This window comes from Exophiala dermatitidis, assembly GCF_000230625.1.
Source record: "Exophiala dermatitidis NIH/UT8656 unplaced genomic scaffold supercont1.8, whole genome shotgun sequence".
Taxonomy (NCBI): domain Eukaryota; kingdom Fungi; phylum Ascomycota; class Eurotiomycetes; order Chaetothyriales; family Herpotrichiellaceae; genus Exophiala; species Exophiala dermatitidis.
The window spans coordinates 677,183-697,272 of record NW_008751653.1 but is presented as its reverse complement, the minus strand read 5'-3'; the positions used below and the strand labels follow the sequence as shown (position 1 = coordinate 697,272).

The window sequence follows — 20,090 nt, the reverse complement described above, 5'->3', positions numbered from 1 at the left end:
TATACAGAAATCGCCGTCTTCCACATCATCTGCTCTGGCGTCGAACATTATCAAGCGTGCTTGACGTAGCACTACCGCCCAAGCAGAACTATCTGTGCAGAATTACTTCGACAAATACCTCTTGATTCGATAGGGATTTCTTCTAGAGCGACTCTGAGTCCGTGGTAATTGCACAATGCCGTACAGACCGTTGTTCGAACCCCGGGTGAGCATAGAAATCAGCCGGCAGGGTGAGCAGGAACACATCACTATATCTAGCAAGACGGCATAGCTGCCGATCTGATGTCCCCACTGGCAGAGGGCTTCATGTGAGAGACAATATCTGTCACATGCACGGCAAACATAAGTTACATAACCACCTAGATGTATATAATGAACAGATTAGATGGAATTTTAAATATGAAAATTCCAAAGCTTTCGAAATGATTTATGAAAAATAATCTTCAATCTTTGTGCTTAATCAAATTCTGTGGTGGCTATAATCAAAACATCCATCGTAAAAGCATCGCATCGTGTCGCATGGCATCATATCCCATAGCATCATCCCATTGATATCTCAATTTAGTTCGCTGGGCCAAAAACTTCGATTCGTCTCACCCACACCTTGAACCGCTCCTGCACCCTTCTGCCCGTGTCGACCTCGATGCCCTCAAACGTCTCGTCCCGGGCCCACAGACCCCAAGATGTTTCTGCCAATGTTGCCAAGTCCCTTTCAATGGCCTCTTCTTCGAGACGGCGATAACCCTCGTTGCGCACGCCTGGGAGAAACAGCGCGTGCCATGACATGTAGATGTCTTTGGCGTGACGATTGGCCAGGATGGGCGTGGTGAAGTATTGGATTTCGTTGGTCGGAATAGTTGTGACGACTGGCACAGGTGCGGGCGTGGACACAGTCGTGCTAGATGCTTCGGCAGCGGTACCAGTGGTGACAGAGACATCGACGGCCACATGCATTGTTGGAGAATCTTCACCAAAGAGACCAATGTCGTCTTGATTCTGCCGGCCCTGCTGCTGCTTGTGGTCCTGTGATTCTGCCCGCGACATGCCATTATCACCACCATTATTGTTGGGATTGCTGCTGTTGTTGTTCTGCTCAGCCTCCTTGTCTTGTGGCACACTCAAGGGTGTTATTGTCTTCTCCCATTCCACGGCGAACAAGAATCTTTGCTGCATAATTCTCTGTGCTTTGGCGGCCTGGTACGCCTTTCGGCTCAGAGTGACCAGCTTCTTCTCTACCCACACCCTGGCTTCAACCCCCATATTCTCTCCGACCATGAGATGCTGTTCGATCAGGCCGTCACGGTAGGAGACTTCCAGTGTCCAGTAACCTGCATCAACGCCACCTTCAGGAGGGTGTTGTGCGAGCACACTCTGGATAATGCTAGCGACAATCTCCTTCGCACGTTCAGGCTTGTATGTTGTCTTGAAGATGTATGTGTCGGCATCCTTGTAGATCTCGACCCCGGCGAACGCGCCCAGCACGCGGTATTTGAAGATCTGACGTGAGTATCCATCGTCGTCATCCTGTTCATCGTTCTCATCTTCGGATGAGTCGAGATCACTGTCGTCGCTGATGGCGCTTGGTTCAACTTCCACTTCTGGTTCTGCAATGCCCTCGTGAACGTCTTCTGTCAAATCTTCACGCTGCGTGGTCGATGGCTGTGCGGCCGCCATTTGTTTGTTCTGCATGCGCTTCAAGAGCTCTGGGTCGAATTGTTGCGCTGATGGAGTAGATTGTTGTTGAGCTTTCAAGGCAGGCGTTTTACTTTCCATTTGCATGCGCTTCAAGAGCTCTGCGTCGAACCGCTGCGTTGACCCAGTAGATTGCTGTTGGACGTTCAATGCATGGCTTTCACTTTCCGTTTGCCTCGCATCCTCCAGCCGGTTGATTTCGTCCAAATCTTGAGAAATCGCTGCATCGTTGTATCGGGGCTCAGGCTGAGACTGCTGACACATATCTGGAAAACTTGGTGGAGCTGTAAAGTCCGTTGCCGTTGCTGTGCCTTCTGCTTGGCCGGTCCAGGAAGCACCAAACACATACTGCTCGCCCGCATCTTCCTCGCTTTCCTCGTCACTCTGCTCATGCCACTGGTTGTGCTGCTGTTCATGAGACTGGGACAAACTTGCACGGCCTCTCTCTGCGACAATAACTTCAGTGCTGGGTAAGTCGATGCTGCTTGTATGTGCATCTTCTTCAAATGCCTCATTTTCCTCGCAGGCCTCATCATACTTGTCTCCGGCACCAGCTTTGCGTACGCCATAATCTATGCGTGCCTTATCAGCTTCGCGTGCGTCTTCAGCCTTGCGTGTGGCATCATTGAAAAGCTTCAGTTTGGCATTGATTGTGTCTTTTCGCTGGTCTTCAGACGCATTTTGAGCCTGCCGTCTGTTTTGAGTGGGTAGTGCTGTGCTTTTCTTGGGAATATGCTGTGTGTTTGCTTTGTTCGGCGGTGCCGCAGGAGCGGCTAACGGTGAAGTAGCTGTCCCTGTCGCCCCTGCTGCTGATGGTTGTGACGTAAACCCAGCCAGCTTGCCACATGCACGCATTTTCCGTTTACCATGCTTCGTTCTCGAGTTGTGTCTCTTGGCCGAGAATGCGGCGCGGGTCTTTCCGAGCTCCTCGACCAATTCGTTGATCCTAGCAAGCTCTCTCTGAACGGCGTCCATTGTGGCCTGAGTGAATATTCGGTCTATCCATGTGGCAACATCGGCACTGCTGGGCTCGAAATATCCCAATGTTCTTCTCTTCATATTGTCCCGGATGTTCTGGATGCGAGGTCGAATCACTTTGCCGCACTTTTCTTCGTCGAGGATGAACGATATGAACCGATGAGCTTCGGCGAGCTCTTCCTCGTGACTTTCGGTAAAGGGACCAAGACACCGTACTTGTGCTATACTCTGAGTGAGCCGCTCGATCATCTCCAGGTCTCGCTTTCTCTCCTTTGCAATTTCGTGTTCCACAATGGCCTTCTTCTCGTCTTCTTCGTAGGTGTCAAACTTGGGCGGAAGAGTCAGTCCCTTTTTGGGGTCGGCTAAGGCTGTTGCCATATCCATAGGTGGAGGCCCACGGCGCCGCGATGAAAAGGGTGGAAGGATAGTGGTTCGGTCCCCACCACCATCTCTCATCCTGTCTCTGTTACCGTCGACGTCCATTATATCCTGTTGCTGCGGCCGCGACAATGTAACTGCGGGTTGTCTGTCTCTAGCTGTGTCCCAACCATTGATGCGATCAACAAAATCCTTTCGCTGTTGTCGCGAAAGTGGGTTTCCTGGTAGGTTGTCTCCGGCTGAGTCTCTGTTTTCAAAGTCCGATATGTCCTGGGACTGTGGCCGGTACAGTGTGGCTGCCGGTTGATTGTCTCTTGCTGCGTCTTGTTCATCACTGAGGTCTTTTATGTCGTCATATGGCCGTGATAATCCAGGCCACGATACTCCAACTGCGGTGTCTTTGTTGATGTTGGCATCGTGTGAACCTTTCATCGATAGCATCTTAGGTCCCGATGGTCGAGGAGCTGGAGCAAAGTGGACACGTGGACCGTCACGAGAGATTGTCTCCTTTTGTTTTGCGCCGGAAGACCAGTTTATCGAAATTGGAGATGCCCCTGGTGGCAGTCTAGACTTGCGCTCATTCCGAGTGCGCTCAATGTCGAGCTTTCCGGAAACCGTGCTGTTTGTTGCGAGCCGATTGACTTGAGTATGTTGACTGGATCTAATCTCATAACCGTTCCGAGAAAAGACATTACCATTGACTGGCGATCGTGAGCGGCTGCGGATTGGTTGGCCTCGAGTCCGATATTGCGCCTTGCCAGAGGGTAGAGAGTTGTCGAGGGTGGTGGCATCCTCCCCATGCTGCTTTGATCTATTGTATCCATAATCACTGGAATGTCCATCAGCCTGATCTTTGTGAGTAGCGTAGCTCAGACCAGCTCTTGGTTCGTGTTTGGGTGCCTGGGAGCGTTGTACGGTCTGGCGTGTTGTAATACCCGTGGACACCTTTGTCTTGCGTGTTGGGGTTTGAGGAACAAAGAGATCCGAAATCTCGTCGCTGTCTAGGCTTGGTGACCTCAATTGTGGCGGATCACTAAATTGCCGCTGCCGATCCAATGTCACCAAGGTGGGACTGTCTGGGGCCACCAGGTTTCTTGACGACTTGCGCTCCCGCAACATTGTGCTTCTTGCCATTGTTTCTTCCTGGTCTTGTAGCATGTACTCCCTGGCATTTTGAAGATGATCGCCCTTGCCGAACATATCCGCAGTGTGGCCAGATTCCTCGCCCGATACGGCAGGTTTCGCAAGAACAATGTTGGGTCGCTGTAGTGCGGCCAAGGTCTTCACCAGGTGTTCCTCCTTCTGATCTTCACTAAGGTCACCGTTGTCACCCGGAGGTGTCAAGGAGAAGGATGAGTAACCTTCGTCCTCTGAACCACTTGGTGAGCCTTCACTGTTGAGGAACAAGCTGCAGCTTTTTGGCTTGGAATCAGTTGTCGCAAGGTGGTCAAGTGTAGTGTTTTCCGCTGTGTTGTTCTCTTCCTTCTCAACTGCTGCCTCAGTGCTCAGGCACTCTAAAGCAATCTGCAGGGCCTGGTCGGTTGGGACTAAACGTTGCTTCTTGTTTGAGGATGGGACATCTGGAGAAGGGGCTCGTTTCGCGACGGATGTGTTGCCTTCTGAGGTTCTAGGCTCTTGAATAGGGGCCGACTCGTAAAGATCGTCACTGGAGTCGCTCAACCGCCACCCTTGAACTGCAGCGGCTTGTGCTTGCACTGCCTCTCTGCTCTCGACTGGTCGAAGGCGTCGATATGGAGCTGGCGTACAAGAAGAGGACCCCGACAGTTGTTGTTCGGTCTTGATCTCACGAGTTGTGTCGACGTTGTTGGCGTCAGGTTGGGACTGGGTTGCACCCATGGTTAGTTCATAGCAATATGGCTCACCATCTGTGATGCCGATCTAAAAATATCGCTGGAGGTGAGATTTATCCGTAAAGATCGGATGATGTGCAGGAAAGTTCGCACTTAGAAAACCCAAAAGCCTTGCAGTAACACCCCGCAATGACAAAGGGGTCACAGAGATCGACGGTGTGGTTGCTTGATGTCAAGGGTACCAGAAGAAAAGTAGGTTGACAGCTCACAATGAGCTGCGGTAAAGAGGAGGAAGAATACGGAGATTGGAGGAGAAAAGATAACGATGTGATGAGAGAAAAATGAAGAGTGAAAGATATGATCGATCTTCGGACCTGGTCAGACGTGGACAGATAGGTCAGCAACCGAAAGTGACAGACCCGATCGCAAGCTGATATTGGTCGCTAGACTGAGAGGTTGTGCCCTCAGAAAATGGTGTAGAGCTCTGCCATGTCGAGTGGGAGTGTCGTAGGAGATCGAGTTGCTGGCCGAAGAATGATGAAGAAGGATGAAGGAGAAAGAAAAAGTGTTGGTTTAAAAACAAAGTGGTGACACGCCGGTGGTGCAGTGAAGCGGTTGCGACGCCTCATGCTAGTGAGGTGAGCAATGGACAACTGGGGTCAAACATCGGACGTGTGGAGTTGAGGCATGTGAACAGAGAGAAGTGACATTCTCCTATGGTCCAGGAGCCTGACACACCTCCCTGTATAATCTACTGGATTGTGAGCTTTGCTCCCTGCCCAGCAGTTTCATTGCATTAGAGCTATCACACTTCACCGGTAGCAAATGACCGTGAATAAGGTTAAGGCCACCGCTGAGAAGGACTAGGCCAAGCCACATGGAAGTCCCAGGGCCATGGTGAACCGCCGAGGAACACGCAGCACGAATGCGATGTTGAACACTCTCAGAACATAGGGCTTCCGACTGTTGATCCCGTACCGCACGAACACTCGGAAGAATCCTGACGGACGACGGAGGTGAGATAAGGCCGTGAAGAGATGCGCTCATAACTGACCTGGTGCGCAAGGCTGCAAGGCTGGCAATAGAAAGGGGCAGTTGGTTCTCACCATGCAACCAAACAAGCACGTGACCATAACTGTGCTCTGGCTGAGCCTGCCCCCATAGGCCGTGTCCGAAATGTGATCTGCAGCAGTCTGCAATGTGTTTTCTTCAATAAAACCAATGAAAAGGCAAGCATACCTGAGAAGCAGTCCCGGACCAACGTCTTGCTGGATCTCACGCCAAGACGTATCCCAAAGCTGGAACTGTTCAAGATTTTCCGTCAGTGCCGTGTCCAGGAAGTCGATTGACCACAATAGAACGTTGTCGTTGTGGGAATGCATGGGCGACCTTCCCAAAGATTGAGCAGCTCAATTCTTTCGATATTGTCTGTATAGGTGCTGAGATGCACACTGTGGGCCGTTCCGCCATTGCCTCTGACGGTTTAGTCGGGAGAGGAGTCCTAGGTCAAACAGAAGCTACTCAAGCATGCGGTGGTTCAAGCAGTACCTCACCTTCCACGGCTTTCCTGCATTTCAGATAACCATGGAGATAATGGGGAGCAATGTATCAAAGGGGAGAGCCCACCTCGACAGTGCTTCGAGGGTATTGGACCTGATCCTATCGCATTAGGAAGAACACGTTATGACAGAGTCGCATCGGCTGGCACTCTCGGAGATAGGCACGAGGTCAATGAATCGAGAACCAACACCTTTTTCTGCTCATAACAAAGGACAATACTTGCCAAGAGGAGGACCGAGCTGGATTGGACTTGGGTTGGGACGTAGGATGCCAATTTTACGGGCCTCCCTTTCCGTGATTCAGCAGCCAGACATGAGACCGCTCTGGACGTGACCACTGGCAGTCGACAGGAGCAGAACACCACCGTCAAAGAAGTGAGAAACTTTGGAGGTCAAGATGGAAGTCGGGAAACCTTCCTTCAAGATCCCCAGAGATGCTAGTTTATCCACTAGTACAAATGGGGACTAGTTGTACGAACTCGACGCGTTACAGTAACGAAGCCCAACTTGAACGCGTCGTTGGTGCCCATAAACTTCAAGGTTGACTACTAGTCCAGCCTGGGAAGCCAACCCACCGACTACCACTGTTTGAACGACATCTCTCGTCCAGAAGGTCTACTCCAGGACGTCCTCTGATTTCTTGGTCCGGTCAGGCAAAGAGATAGCATCCTACCACCCGAAGGGGCCGAAATCATCGACCAGACACCAGCAGAACAGCAGACCTCGCAGGACCCAAAATATATGCCAGGCTCGCAAAACGAACACAGCGCATGGCATCCACGACGTTTGAACCGCAGCCCTTGAGCGCTCCTCTCAATGACCGCGCCATTGCCGCGATTGAGGCACTCGCCAATGGAGACCGCGTCCTGGGGCAACATGACAAGAAACTGCGAGACCACCTCGCCGCGGCCGTGGAGCAGTTAACGGAACTGACGGGGAGACTGAACGACCGAGCGTACGAGCGTCGAGCCAGGCACGAGCGAGAACAGGCGCGGCGCCGACAAGAAGAAACCGAGCAAGATGAGGAAGTCGACGCGGATGCCGAAGCGCAAGCAGCCGATCGAGCGCATCGAGAGTTCCAGCAGAAAGTCGAGTCCCTGACGAGAAAGATGGACTTGAATATCCGTGGGATCATTGACGACCAGATCTGGCTGGAAGATCTCCCCACTGCGCTTCGACAGGCGGCGCAGCATGCATGTTCTCCGGCTCAGCAGGCGACCCAGACCCAAGGCTCTACAGGCTTCACATCGACCCTGCAAAGCACACAAACCCGCACGCGCAGGCGCAGGCGCATCAGCGACGGAGGTAGCGATGAGGGTGATGGTGACGAGGACGGTGATGACCAGGAAGACCGTAAACCGTCAACCCAGGCCGCACCAGACACAGCCACACCTCACGTCGTCCTCGCAGCAGCGCTGGAAGCTCAAACTCGAGCATGGACCTCCAAGAGCCTGACAGAAAGATACGCCCACAACAACGACTACAAGGGCTTCTACCGCGTATTATACGATGCGAAACACCCCGGCGAAAGTGCACCTCCCATGCCCGACGAGAGATTGTGGTTTGCGGCGGAAGAAGGGCGCGAATTAGTCTCGACTCAACGTCGACACCAGGGACATTCCAATAATGACGATGCAGAAGACGAGGACGAGGACGACGCCGAAATCGAAATCGCCGCCGAATCCATCCGGATCAAATGTCCAATCACACTTCTTCCCTACGTGGATCCAGTGACATCGCTCAAATGCAGTCACTCGTACGAGAGATCGGCAATCCTCTCGATGCTGAGCACCTCAAGCGACCATGTACCTGTGGTCTTGACGGCCGCTCAGATCGCCGAACTCGACGAAATCTCTCGAAACCCGCGCGACCGGGCCCGCCGCAATCGAGAAATCCAGTTGTTCCACCAACACCCTCGCGTGCCACTGGTCAAATGTCCCGAGTGCAATGTGCCCTTGACCGAGCAGGACCTCAAGCCCAACCCGGCGCTGAAGAGGCGCGTGCAGAGACTGGTGGAACGGGCGAGGCGGAAACATGCCCGTGACAATGGACTGACTGCAGCGGCAACGACCAGCGATGTGGATCCGGATGATGATGGCGATGAGGACGAGGATGAGGGTGACGGCCATCGTAATGACGGCTTTGAACTGGATGAAAATGGCGATTTGGTTCCTGCAGCCGGCTCCCAGCGCAGAACTGCCGTGAAGAAGAGGCAGAGGCAAGCCCAGATCAAGAGTGAGGCCAATAATTCACGCCTGCCTTCGGCTTCAGTCGTCCCGCAAACTCAGTTGTCTTGAGGACTAGGTCTTCGTGAGGCAAGCAGTCCCACTCCGATGAGCCATCTGCCAATCATGATGTCCAAGAGGATGAGACCTCTGATCTTGTGGTGTCAATGTCGATATCGATTTCATTCCAACAGCCCATTTGGCTCGGGCCTGTTCTACTAGTAACCTGTCATAGGCCAATACCAAGATTGTGTATGGTCCCTATGTTTATACGAGACCGTTGTAGGCACAGGTTGAAACTTACTCATCTGCTCCATATCCATATCCATGGATGGGTACTTGTACTACAGCTAAGTGCCGGGGGCGAGCAGAAATTGACAGGAATAACCTCGCGGACATACAATGGGGAAAACCAGCGCTGTAAATATAAAAAACAGCGCTACACCTTACAGACGTAGGATGAAACAGCATTGTTCTTCCTACATAGCTTTTTCAATGGCATATGACGAACCCTCCATTTCCCCTCTTCCTTAGACCAGCCAGCCACCTTCAAACATCAGTCCTCGTCAGAATCATAATCATTGTCTGGCAAAAGACTTCGATAGCGTCGACTTGCCAAATCTTCCTCAAGACCTCCCTCGCTTTCCGGGTCGATGTACCCTAGTATCCAAGAGTCAGTCAAAAAACTCTCGTTTCAGCTATGCGAGAACAAGCGATTCAAGACCTACCATTGCCGCCGAAGAAACTCAGCGCGACCGGCAAGAACACCAATGCATGGGAGCTGGCAAAGATGACCAGCGCCAACCAGATGCGGAAGTAGTAGATCTCAAAGATCTTGCTCCGGGTGAAAGCCAGGACGGCGACACCAACAAACTTGGTAATGGTGATGCCACTAAAGACGCTGCCGCCAACGTTGATCAAGGCGGTCCAGGCCCTGAGATCTTTGCCCCGGAACTTGTGTCGTGCACGCTCCATGATGGACTTGCTGGGGAACATAAATGCGCGGGCAATATGAGCGCAGAATTCCACCCCGATACCCACGCAGATGACAAGGTTGACCAACGACACAGCGTTGAGGGAGACATTGGCCAGAGCCATGACCCCGATGATATCCACCAGGATCATAACCACAGTGATAGCCACAACTGCCCCCGTCAACAAAGAGCCCAGGAGCAACGAACTAAGCACGAAAATGATGGCAACGGCCACGCATAGCAGAGTCGCGGTCAAGCGGATGATGCTGCTATATTGGTCGAAGAAGATGTAGTGTTTGCTGTAAGGGAAGACATCAATGTCATGACGTCGGGATATGTCGTTGGAGATTCTCCTGGCCGCGGCATACGACTTGATAAAGTCATCCTGGCCTTGCAAAGGCGTGTGGAAAGTCCGGAAATGGCTGGCTGGTGTGTTCGTGTGGTTCTTGTCGATGACAACAGCGTTGGAATAGGCCGCTTGCCCACCATTAGGACACTCTTCGTTCGTTGGAGCATGAATCCATTTGGTAGCATAGTGGACAAACTCTGCACCTTCTGGCATGCCATCAAGTGTAATGTTCCATTCACCCTCGTCAAAGCACGTATTCCCGTCGTCGTCTTGACAGCAATCCGAGATGGGGTTCAGCCAGTAGAAAAAGTCATCGATCCAACTCGCAGTGGCCGAGTTGATGTAGCTCACGTTTGGCCGCTTCGACTCTTGCTCTAGGACGTAGGCCAGAGAATACTCGTCGCAAGTTGTGAATCTACCACACAGCTGTTGTTGGTGGCGTCGTTCGGTCACATTGACATTGCGGGTGACAAAGTAGACTGGCGGGCCCGATCCGAAGTAATCGTACAAATCATTGAAATATTGAATCATGTACGAGTCTGATGGGATTGCAATTCTTTGGTCCAATCCAAGCTGTACTTTCGGAATCAGGGCGATACCTGCGGCAAACAGAGTGACGAAGAAAGTCATAACAAAAGTCTTGACCTTCTTGTCCAACAAGCTGGGGGCATACTTCTTGCGGATGGAACGTTGTAACCAGCCTTCCTCATCGCTACCGAAAAAGTGACCTCCTGGCATGCTGACCGAGTTGGCACCCCTAACGGTGACAAACGGGAAGCAGTCTGCTCGGAGACTTTCGACACGTCGCTGGTTAAGAGCCAGGACTGACACAAACATGGTCACCTGCAAGAGCGCGTTGATGAAGACTGCACCAGCAGCGTATGCTGCAAAATTTTTGACAGCAGGCATGCCAACAAAGGCGCCCATGGCAAAAGCAATGGTTTCGGTTGATGCCGACAGTAGGATACTTGGGCCCATCCGCCCCAGAGCTTTTGCCACACGCTCATCAATCTCTTCGTCTGGATGGCTGACGTTGACGCGTTCGAACTCATGAACTATCAGGAAAATGTTGTCAACACCCACAGCAAGGACCAAGAAGGGAATGACCTCTGCAATGATCAAGGTGACTTTCACTCCAGCGGCAGAGAAGAGGCCCACAGATCCAGAGACTGACATCAACACAATCACTATTCCTGCCACGCCCAGTGTGAATTTAGACTGGACAAATGCATTGGCGGGATTGTTGAGAAAAGAAGACACGGAAAGACTGGCCGAGCCCAAGGCCAGCGATGCATAAATGAACATGACCACATAGCTGATGGCCACAATCTTCGCATCAGTGTTTGTCGACTTGTTAAGCTCCTCTTCTAGACTGATTTCCGTGTTGAAAGAGAGCCGAAGGCCGCGAGATTCGGCGGCTTCTTGATATATCAACAATTCATGTTTCAAAGCTTGCTCCCACTCTTCGGCCCGAGCTTCTCTTTCCGTACCAGGCTGATCGTTGTTGACAACCCAGGTGGTAATCAGTGCCTTAGAGCTGGCAACATCGTCAATGCTGTCATATCCTCCAAGCACACGACCCGGCGGGAGCGGGTCCATGAATTCCGGCAGGCACCTTTGATCGCCGGGATGGGCGGCGCAGAGCTCTATCTGCTCTTTCCAATCGCTGGTCAAGCCAGCCCCGAACCAGCCACTGACTGATTGGACCACACAGGCTGTCCCGGTAGGCTTGAAGCAGACATCTTTCAACGTAATACCATGCTCCGGGGTCATCATGCGCGATATGCGGTCCTCTACGTCGAACCACCACGAAAGAGTTTCATAGCTCAAGACAGAGCTATTGGCCGACGAGTCGTTGACCAGGAAAGCCTGCTCGGTTCGGTAAAAAGGACCGAAGTTTGTATCGAAGAAGGCCTTCTCTTGAGCCGCATCGGAGGTTGGACTGACCCATAAACGAACAGGATCCCTCTCGACTTGGAAACGTAGCCACCCAAGGCTGAGCAGACCAATGAACACAATGTTCGTTCCAATTGTCAAGGCGGGATACCGGGCGCAGAAACCGCCTAATCTGTTGAAGGCTCGATCAAGTATCAGGTTCAGATAGTAATTTCTCTGTGGTCGTTCGAGGAAACCAGCATCGTGGACCAGATCGCCCTCGTCCTCACTATCACTCGGGGCGGCATCCTGCAATAGCTGGAGTCTCTCCGTCTTCCGTTGTTTGTGTCTCCGATATGCGACATGTCCCGAGATTGCCGCGATCAACAGCAGTAAAGCTACAGAATAGACGATGATAATGGAGAATGACAGACAAGGGAGTTTCCCGACGTGGCAGTACTCGACTGATCTGACGGGCTCCAGCGTAGGACAAACTTCCGGGCAATCAACGCAGCTGCAGCGGAAGTTTGGGTCGGTGTCATTGCAGGCATATACCCTGGGATCACTGGCAACCATGCCCTGCTTGTCATCATATCTCGGCTCTTCCGGAAAATTGATCTGAAACGGACTCCCAAGCAGCTTTTTGTCGCCCAGGAACTTCAGAAACTCGGTATAGTTCTCGGCGCCGCCTCCAATGAAGGCCATGGCTTTGCCGCCACTCGCTCCGTTCTTCACCTCTTTACAACTGTCATAGAAGCCGCTCTGGTAATGCTTGGACCATACATTGTCGATCTCAGTGACCACTTCCTTGCCGTTGGAGGCTTTGCCGGTCTGCGTGACGTTGACGAACAAGGATTGGTCCGGAGAGCAGGTGAAGGTACAAAAGAGGTTGAAGAAGTTCTCTTTGCAGGCTGGACAAGAAGCAAGGATCCTCTCAGCCAACTTCAGGTTCTTGCGCAGTGCGTCAACTTGTTCCTCCTCGCAGCACACATCGGTGTCCTCCCACTTGGGTCCGCAGAGGTCGACCAGCTTGTCACGAATAGCCTCTGTGGGCGGCACAGCCTTCCCATTGTCAGGACAGGGCAAATCAGAGCCGAAGAAGCCTTGTTTGCCGCAGTGACCCCGGATTGCGCAGCGGCCGGCTTCGTGGAGAGGAGTGGCACCGCTGGAGGCTGCCAAAGGGATGTAGAAGAGGGCAGCCAACGCCGCAAAGGCACTCCGAGAGAACAGCATCGATAGCGGTGGGTACGATGACTCGGAGGATGTAGGCACTTGGACAAGCTATTGCCGTAAATACCAGTGCACAGTGTGTCTCGTGGGAAGCAGGCAGTCGGACGGTTATAGCATCATGCGCAACGGTCGATGACCCCGGTGGGTACAGCAGCCAGCAGCCAGCAGCTAGGACGATCAATAATGATAGCACGGCGTTTGAATGAGATGGTCGACGATGTAAATCTACACCGCGAGGCACAAATGATCAAGGTCAGGCCGAGAGGCAATGGCTAAATGGTATTGTTTGTAGAATACCCAAGCAGGCAAACGCAAAGCAGCCAGTGTTCAACCCCGGCACCGGCAGCGCTGCAGACCGCACCGTGACTGGCGGTGGCTGGAATCCTCCCACGTCACCATCTGAGCTTATTCCACGTCCACTAGAAGTCTTTGGCAACCCTTTTTTCAGGACGGCGAAAAATGGACAGAGCGGGGCTACCAAGTACACTAGCGCGCCAATTCGTGCACGTACTCGACGGGCTCGTTATATAGATACTCGTTAGTAATCTTTCTAGGAGAAATAGTTTACACTATAATTTTACCCTAAGTTATTCTACTATAAAAAAAAAGATATACTATTTCTATCTCTAAGCCTTCTTATAGAGTAACTAGTTATATAAATAGTAACTATTACTAGCGAAGTTCTCGACGTCGATAACGTCGACGAATCGTTCGATAATACTATCGACGCCGCTATCGTCGCTATCGCCGAAGCCGTTACGTTAAGTACTAGTATAGTCTTATTAATACTCGCCGTCGACCCTTCCTCTATCCGCTATATACGCCGTTCTAAGGCGATACCGTACTTAATATTCTAATTTAATATAGATAATTAGTACGAATATACTATTAGATACCGCTATCGCTTTACGTATAATAAGATCCGGCGTTTTCTACTCTTCCTAAGGCTATTAGAGATCTTCTAGACGTATTAATATTAACCGAGCGAGAAGAAGACTATTTATATAGCCCTAGTAAGACTAGCCCTTAAGTTATATCTTACGGACCTATTTGAGTAGTTCGGATATTCGTACGGCTAGATATCGAGTATCTTAAACGACGTCTATATCTATCTATCTCGGCTATTTAGAAAGAGACTCTAATAGAATATAAGATTACTAACTATCGAGCGCCTTAACGAATTTATCTATACGATAGACGCTTAGGGCGGTAGTAAACGTATCTAGAGCTAGATAGACGGGACTCTCTTTAAAATCGCTCGTTCGAAGCGAAATTAGAGACTCCTCTATACTCGGTTTAAGAAGGCGTACGCTATTAAGTTCTAGGCTATAAAGACCTCTAACGGCCTTATTACGTCCTATAAGAGGCTATTTAGTAGAAAGAACGGAGACTTTAGGGTACTCCTTTAAAGTAGACTTATAGAAAAGGTTAAGAATCTTTAGAGAGTAAATAGGGTTAACGATAGCGATAAGCTTTATTTATATAGAGACCTCGCCTATTCTAGCTTCTTCGTTTATATCGATACTTATAAGAAACTAATAAATAGTATACTAAGCGTATCTTAACGGGAATTTAATACGATAATAAGTACTTATCGAATTAAGATCGAGTATAGGTTTACTCTTACGAAGAACTTATAGAGAATTCTAGAAGTAAAGAAGCGCTTACGGATATACTCGTCGCCCGTTAGTACGTTCGTAAGATACGCTATTCTCTTTAGTAATATCTTTACGTATTTAAAAGGTAACTAGACGTCGTAGAAGTTCGAAGTAAAGCCTCTAAGTATAGAAGAGTATCTCTCGGAAACCTAAAATAGAAGTTATATAACTAAAAAGTAGAGAATAACGTCTATTTTCTATCCTAATTAGGCTTAGTATATTCGCTAAAAGCGAAGGAAACCTCGCTTCTTAATCCTAATTAGAATTAGCGCCGCTAAGAATCTAGAGTACTCTACGTTTTTTGATACGCTAGTAGAATCTTAATATAAAAAAAAAAGTAGATTTACTTCGAAAAACCGATATTTTACTCGAAAGATCGATATTTTTATCTATTCTATTTAGATATAAATTACTATATTAGTTACTAGCGTTATACTTTATTTAGAACGTCTAACTTCGATAATAGCGTACTTAATAGCTTATTAAATACTTACTATTAGAATAACGTCTATTATTACGCCTCTCGAGCCTTCTATTAGAATCTTTCTAGTTATTAGAGTCTCTAATCGATTATTATCGATAGCGTTAATATTATCGACGCTCGTACCTAGATAAGACTCTTTATATCTTTACTAAGCGTCGTAAATCCGTTCTTAAACGTATTATTAATTATATTCTACTATAATACGGCTATAACTCGGCGAGGTTTCTTCGATCTCGATATTACCTTTAAACGTATCGATTTAGCTATCGTAACTAGTATTAATCTTACTTCTATCGAGATTAGACTTAATTAACTAAATACCTCGTTATTATTCTCTATCGACGTACGAATAGCGCCTATAATTTCTTTAAGGTTACGCTCCGTCTATTAGGTCTTCCTATCTTCTATCTACTCTTCGTTATTCTCGATAGAAGATAAGTTTTATTTATCGGCGCTATCGAGACTTCTACTACGCTTTCTAGTTATCGGACGAGTAACGAGGTCTCGATAGATACTATTCTTAATCGCCTCTTAAGTAGCGGCGGTCCTCTAACGCGCTATCTTAGCGAGAGTCTTCTTCTTTCTCTTCGCCTATACTTTTATCTTCTTCTCGTTAACTATTTAAAGCTAATCGTCTATTATCTAGAGATAGAACTCGTTATTCTACTTCTTACTACTTATCGACTCTTCTCCTTTCCGATATCGCTTCTAGTTCTTTATCTAGCGACCTCTCTTCCCTAAAAGACGCCCTAGCTTAGAGTAATCCTTTCCTATATAGAGATTTATATAGAGTCTTAGAGCGGTTATCTAGAATAGTTAGATACCCGTAATAAAGAGACGTACGTAAACGAGATACTATTTAACGATAGAGACTCGATTCTTCTAATACTTCTAGTCGATAGTATACGCTCTTATAAGAGGTCGATTAGTAAGCGCCTATACTAGTTAAACCGACTCGAATCCCTCGAGAGGTAGATCGATACTACGAAGAGTAAGCTCTTTATAGGTTTTAGCTATTTTATAGAGCTAAAATCGATAATTTTACTATATATAGCTTACTAGAGAACGTTACTCAATATCTTTTATACTTAAATCTTTATATAATTCGTATATCGATTTATAACTCCCTTTTTATACGCGTTTATTTATAAGACGTATTAAATATCGAGCTCTATAATTAGATAGAATACTATCCTATTCCGCTCCGTCTAAAATTTTAACTCTACCGCCGTCTAGAACTATTTAGTTCTAGACGCGGTAGTAAATCGAGAAATACTTATAATTTTAGGACGGTACTAGGCTAATTCGGGACGCGCTAAGCCTTTTTAAGCGCTAGAGGGGGGGGTACGACGGGTGGCGCTTTTAGCGTTATACGAGCGTTGTACGGGTATCCGCACTATCCGCATTTCGTCCAAAAAAAAGGGTTGCCAAAGACTTCTACTGGCACTTCATGTTGCCCTGCCCTACCGTGGCCTTGTCTCGAGCACACCTGCTCCTGCTACTTTTAGCTAGATATACATACTAGTACCTAGGTAGTTACCTACCTAGGCAGCTACACCCCAAAGCTTAGTCGAAACAACACGAATCCTGCATCTCTCAGGTTCTGCCTCTTCTTCTCCTTTTTCCAAGGCAATCCATGAGCCCGTCGAGCCTTTTGAAGGATAAACCGGGGTGCCATTAAGGCCTCAATGTCAAAGACAATCGGATGTCGGGGCAAGTCGTTCTGTAGCATCCTGTAGCATTCTGTAGTCGCGCTCAACAGCGCTCTTCTGTTCTCTGTTCATCCATTGCCAGTCACGTCGCGACTTTTCTAGCAAGGCTAAAGTAGAAGGTAGAATACACAAGGGCGAAGGAAACGTCTTCAACCCGGGAAGCTAGCTCCAAATCCCCATGTCACATTGGGCTTCGGCCTGTTCAACTCCGGCGAAGATATGGCCCATTTTGACAACCTAAGGCGCCTCCCATAATGCACAAATCCTGTCCTGTCGCTGGAAATCTCCTGTCAAGGTCTCGACTGCTCTCCTGCAAAAAGTACAGCTCAAAAAGCAGGGCTCAAAAAACAAGCCTCTCAGCTATCCCCAGATGTGGCTGTCGGCTTAGACTCGTTGGGCTTGGACTCGCTGGGCTTTGCGTCCGACGTTTCGTCGCTGGTCTTATTCTGATAGCTGCCCCGTCCGCTTCCCCGTCCACCGCGTCCGCCTCGATCGTCGCCTCGGCCGCGGCCACGCCCACGGAATCCGCCACGGCCCCGTCCACCTTCACTGTCACTCGCTCCCCCACTCTGATATCCTCCACGAGCCGGACCACCGGCTGCCGAAGCTGCACCGCGGCTGCTGCCCTGCCATGTGCCTGCGCCCCCTTGGCTGTGGTTTTGATTATCGCGGTGATGGAAAGGAGTGCCTCGGTCTTCAAAGAATGCAATCTTGGGAGCCTTGTTGCCGCCACTCCTCATCTTCTGGATCTCGGCTTGAGCCCGAGTCAATGCAGCTTGCGCAATGTCGTGGTTCTCAAATTGCACCTTCCAGTTATTGAACTTGTTGCCCATTCTTACAATAGACTTGACCTTTTCTCGATCCTCCTCAGCCAGACAATCCTTGACATGCTGCTCATTGTCCGCAAACGAGACGTAGAGAGCAGTTGCGGGTTTGCGTTCGACCGGAGGTGTACTGGCCTTTGTTTTGGCTGCATCGTCGGCTTTGTCTGCGCCCGTGCCATTCGTAGCGGGAGTGGCAGGCTTGGCAGGTGCAGATGCCGTTGGCACTGCTGCAGATGATGGTTGAGGGGTAAGAGGCTTCGCTTGCGTGGCTGGAGGCGCAGGTGAGCTGGCGGCAGGTGGCGTAGCAGACTTAGAAGCAGCTGCCGGTGCCGTCTGCGGCTGCGGAGCAGGTCTTGGCTGTTGCTGTGAGGGCTTCTGCGGTTGTGGAAAAGGCTGCGTTGGTGCGGTGAATGCTGGAGTACGGTTTTGAGCCGGGCCGGTCGGGACAGACGTGGGCGGAGGGGCAGCGGTAGTCGTAGAAGACTGTGCAGCTGACGGAGCAGGTGTGGGCTTGCCTCGGTGAGCAAAGTTGAAACCTTGTGCACGCATTTCTGTGCCGATTCGGCCGCCTTCGATCTCGAGGACGAGGTAACCAAACGCAGCATCCGCAAGATTAAAATTCCACATATTCTTGAACGCGCTCTCGTCCACCTGGCCGGCGGCTGGCCCTCCACCAACAGGACCACCGAAAGGATTGCCTCCGTTGGCAGTACTGGGCATCTTCTCAACAATCTCCAGAGCACTGTGAAGTAAAGCCTTGTGACTAGCATTAGATTCGATCGCTTGCTCGACATCCATTTTGACCGTCTCCCAGACATCTTGAAATGAGGCCTTGGAGGCAGCCAGTTTTCCCCGATAGTGGTCCAAAGACGGATTGACGGAAAACTCGTTGTACGAACTGCCATATCGGAAATGCAGACCCGCAGAGATGGAGAAATCTGCTTTCAATGTGACCGACAGCTGGTTGAGTATTCCGTCCCGTGCAGGCGAGGCGTGCGTCAAGAAGATTCGTGTTTCTGAAGGATCGTAGACACGGTTGGCTGTGTCAATCAGAGCGCCGATCTGCAGCAGCGTCGTCCACATTGTTCCTTGCCCTCCTGCAATGTACGTCTTGCCCTCACCGTTGTCGAAGAGCTTATGAATGACGACCGCACCACCCAACCCTAGCAGCCGCAGCTTCACTCCGCCAATGTCAAGCAACCGGGAGTTGACTTCATCAATGATGTGTAGATTATCCACCTTGTATTCCCCGGATCGGAAACGTTCCAATACTCGGACATCTTCACAAGCACCCCACACCGTGTAAACAGGCACGTCCAGAGTTATCTGCTTGTTCAGGAGGAGAGGCAGCTCGGACAGCGGCAGTTGATCCGGCGAGAACATTTGCTTGATCGGTCGTGGCGGCGCAGGTTGAGTGATCTGACGCTTGACATTCTCACTGAGCAGCGGGGAGTACTGGGCGACATGTTTCAAAGTCCTGTGGGCAGGTCAGCCACAAGCAGCATGGTTTGTTCTGCAGTTTTTCCTTACTTCTCAGCGATTCTCTCTAAGGAGGTATTGTCGTAGAAACCGAAGTCGCCAGTGTGGAGGATGTAATCGGCTTTTGCGGTTTTGGCAAGTTCATTCAGAGATTTGAGATTGCCTTCACCCGAGCGTTAGTTCTCGGTCCGCTTATTCAGAACGGTGTGGACTCACCTCGAACGTCTGCGATACACAGAACTCGGACCGGGCCAGACTGAATAATGCGACCATTGTTCGGGAGAAGAGCTTGGGCTCCAGGAGTAGGCCCAGAGCTTGTTCCGTTGGGTAGGTATCCTTGATTTGGAAATTGAGGTCGAGGCTGCTGGGATGTCAGTGGAAATCTGCGCTGTCTCATGCCGTAGGCCGCCATTTTCAAAGTTATCCCGAGTGCGAGGTAGGCTGACGATCCAGGAAGAAAGAAGGACTGAGACTTACTGAAGCCATGAGTAACAAAGAAATCCAGAAAGGCGCCTGTCAGTTGGTTGTGTAGATGAAGCGCTAGTGAATGAGAGCGCAGGCGAAGTGACAAACGATTAGGTGAATTAATATTAGGACAACGTCAATCCCGGAGGGTATGATGGCGCAGTGACTCTCGAGGTAGTGAAGCACGGAAGGAATCGGGCAACGGGACGGAGAGGCGAATAGCGAGACGGATGGTCCGAATTGTCTAGAGTAGGAGTATGTATGAATTTGACTTGCTGGGGGAACTTGGTCTTCACAACTTCAAGTTGAAGGGAAAGCAACTTGAAGTTCAAGCCTGCGTTGCTCTAACGGCGGCGCCAGGCCATTCCTCTTCAGGACTAGCGCGCCTGCCCCTTTC

At 50.1% G+C, this 20,090-nt stretch overlaps 4 protein-coding genes across 4 annotated transcripts; 1 reads left to right on the top strand and 3 right to left on the bottom strand.

The window, feature by feature from the left end:
* Positions 1 to 561: 561 nt before the first annotated feature.
* On the bottom strand, positions 562 to 4,905 carry HMPREF1120_08992 (uncharacterized protein; the record flags this gene model as incomplete). Its single annotated transcript, XM_009163265.1, has 1 exon — positions 562 to 4,905. The coding sequence occupies one exon, from the start codon at positions 4,903 to 4,905 to the stop codon at positions 562 to 564; it is 4,344 nt and encodes a 1,447-aa protein (XP_009161513.1).
* Positions 4,906 to 6,951: 2,046 nt separating this feature from the next.
* HMPREF1120_08991 (uncharacterized protein) lies at positions 6,952 to 9,875 on the top strand. The gene has a single exon (XM_009163264.1). It carries the CDS (start codon positions 7,189 to 7,191, stop codon positions 8,713 to 8,715), a length of 1,527 nt encoding a protein of 508 aa, XP_009161512.1. The 5' UTR covers positions 6,952 to 7,188; the 3' UTR covers positions 8,716 to 9,875.
* HMPREF1120_08990 (patched 1) lies at positions 9,200 to 13,074 on the bottom strand (the record flags this gene model as incomplete). Its single annotated transcript, XM_009163263.1, has 2 exons — positions 9,200 to 9,303; positions 9,372 to 13,074. The coding sequence occupies 2 exons, from the start codon at positions 13,072 to 13,074 to the stop codon at positions 9,200 to 9,202; spliced, it is 3,807 nt and encodes a 1,268-aa protein (XP_009161511.1).
* Positions 13,075 to 17,281: 4,207 nt separating this feature from the next.
* On the bottom strand, positions 17,282 to 19,640 carry HMPREF1120_08989 (uncharacterized protein; the record flags this gene model as incomplete). Its single annotated transcript, XM_009163262.1, has 3 exons — positions 17,282 to 19,226; positions 19,280 to 19,391; positions 19,445 to 19,640. The coding sequence occupies 3 exons, from the start codon at positions 19,638 to 19,640 to the stop codon at positions 17,282 to 17,284; spliced, it is 2,253 nt and encodes a 750-aa protein (XP_009161510.1).
* Positions 19,641 to 20,090: the final 450 nt, after the last annotated feature.

Bases quoted from the DNA above. Each gene is read 5' to 3' on its own strand.
- HMPREF1120_08991 (XM_009163264.1), top strand. From the start codon at position 7,189: ATGGCATCCACGACGTTTGAACCGCAGCCCTTGAGCGCTCCTCTCAAT.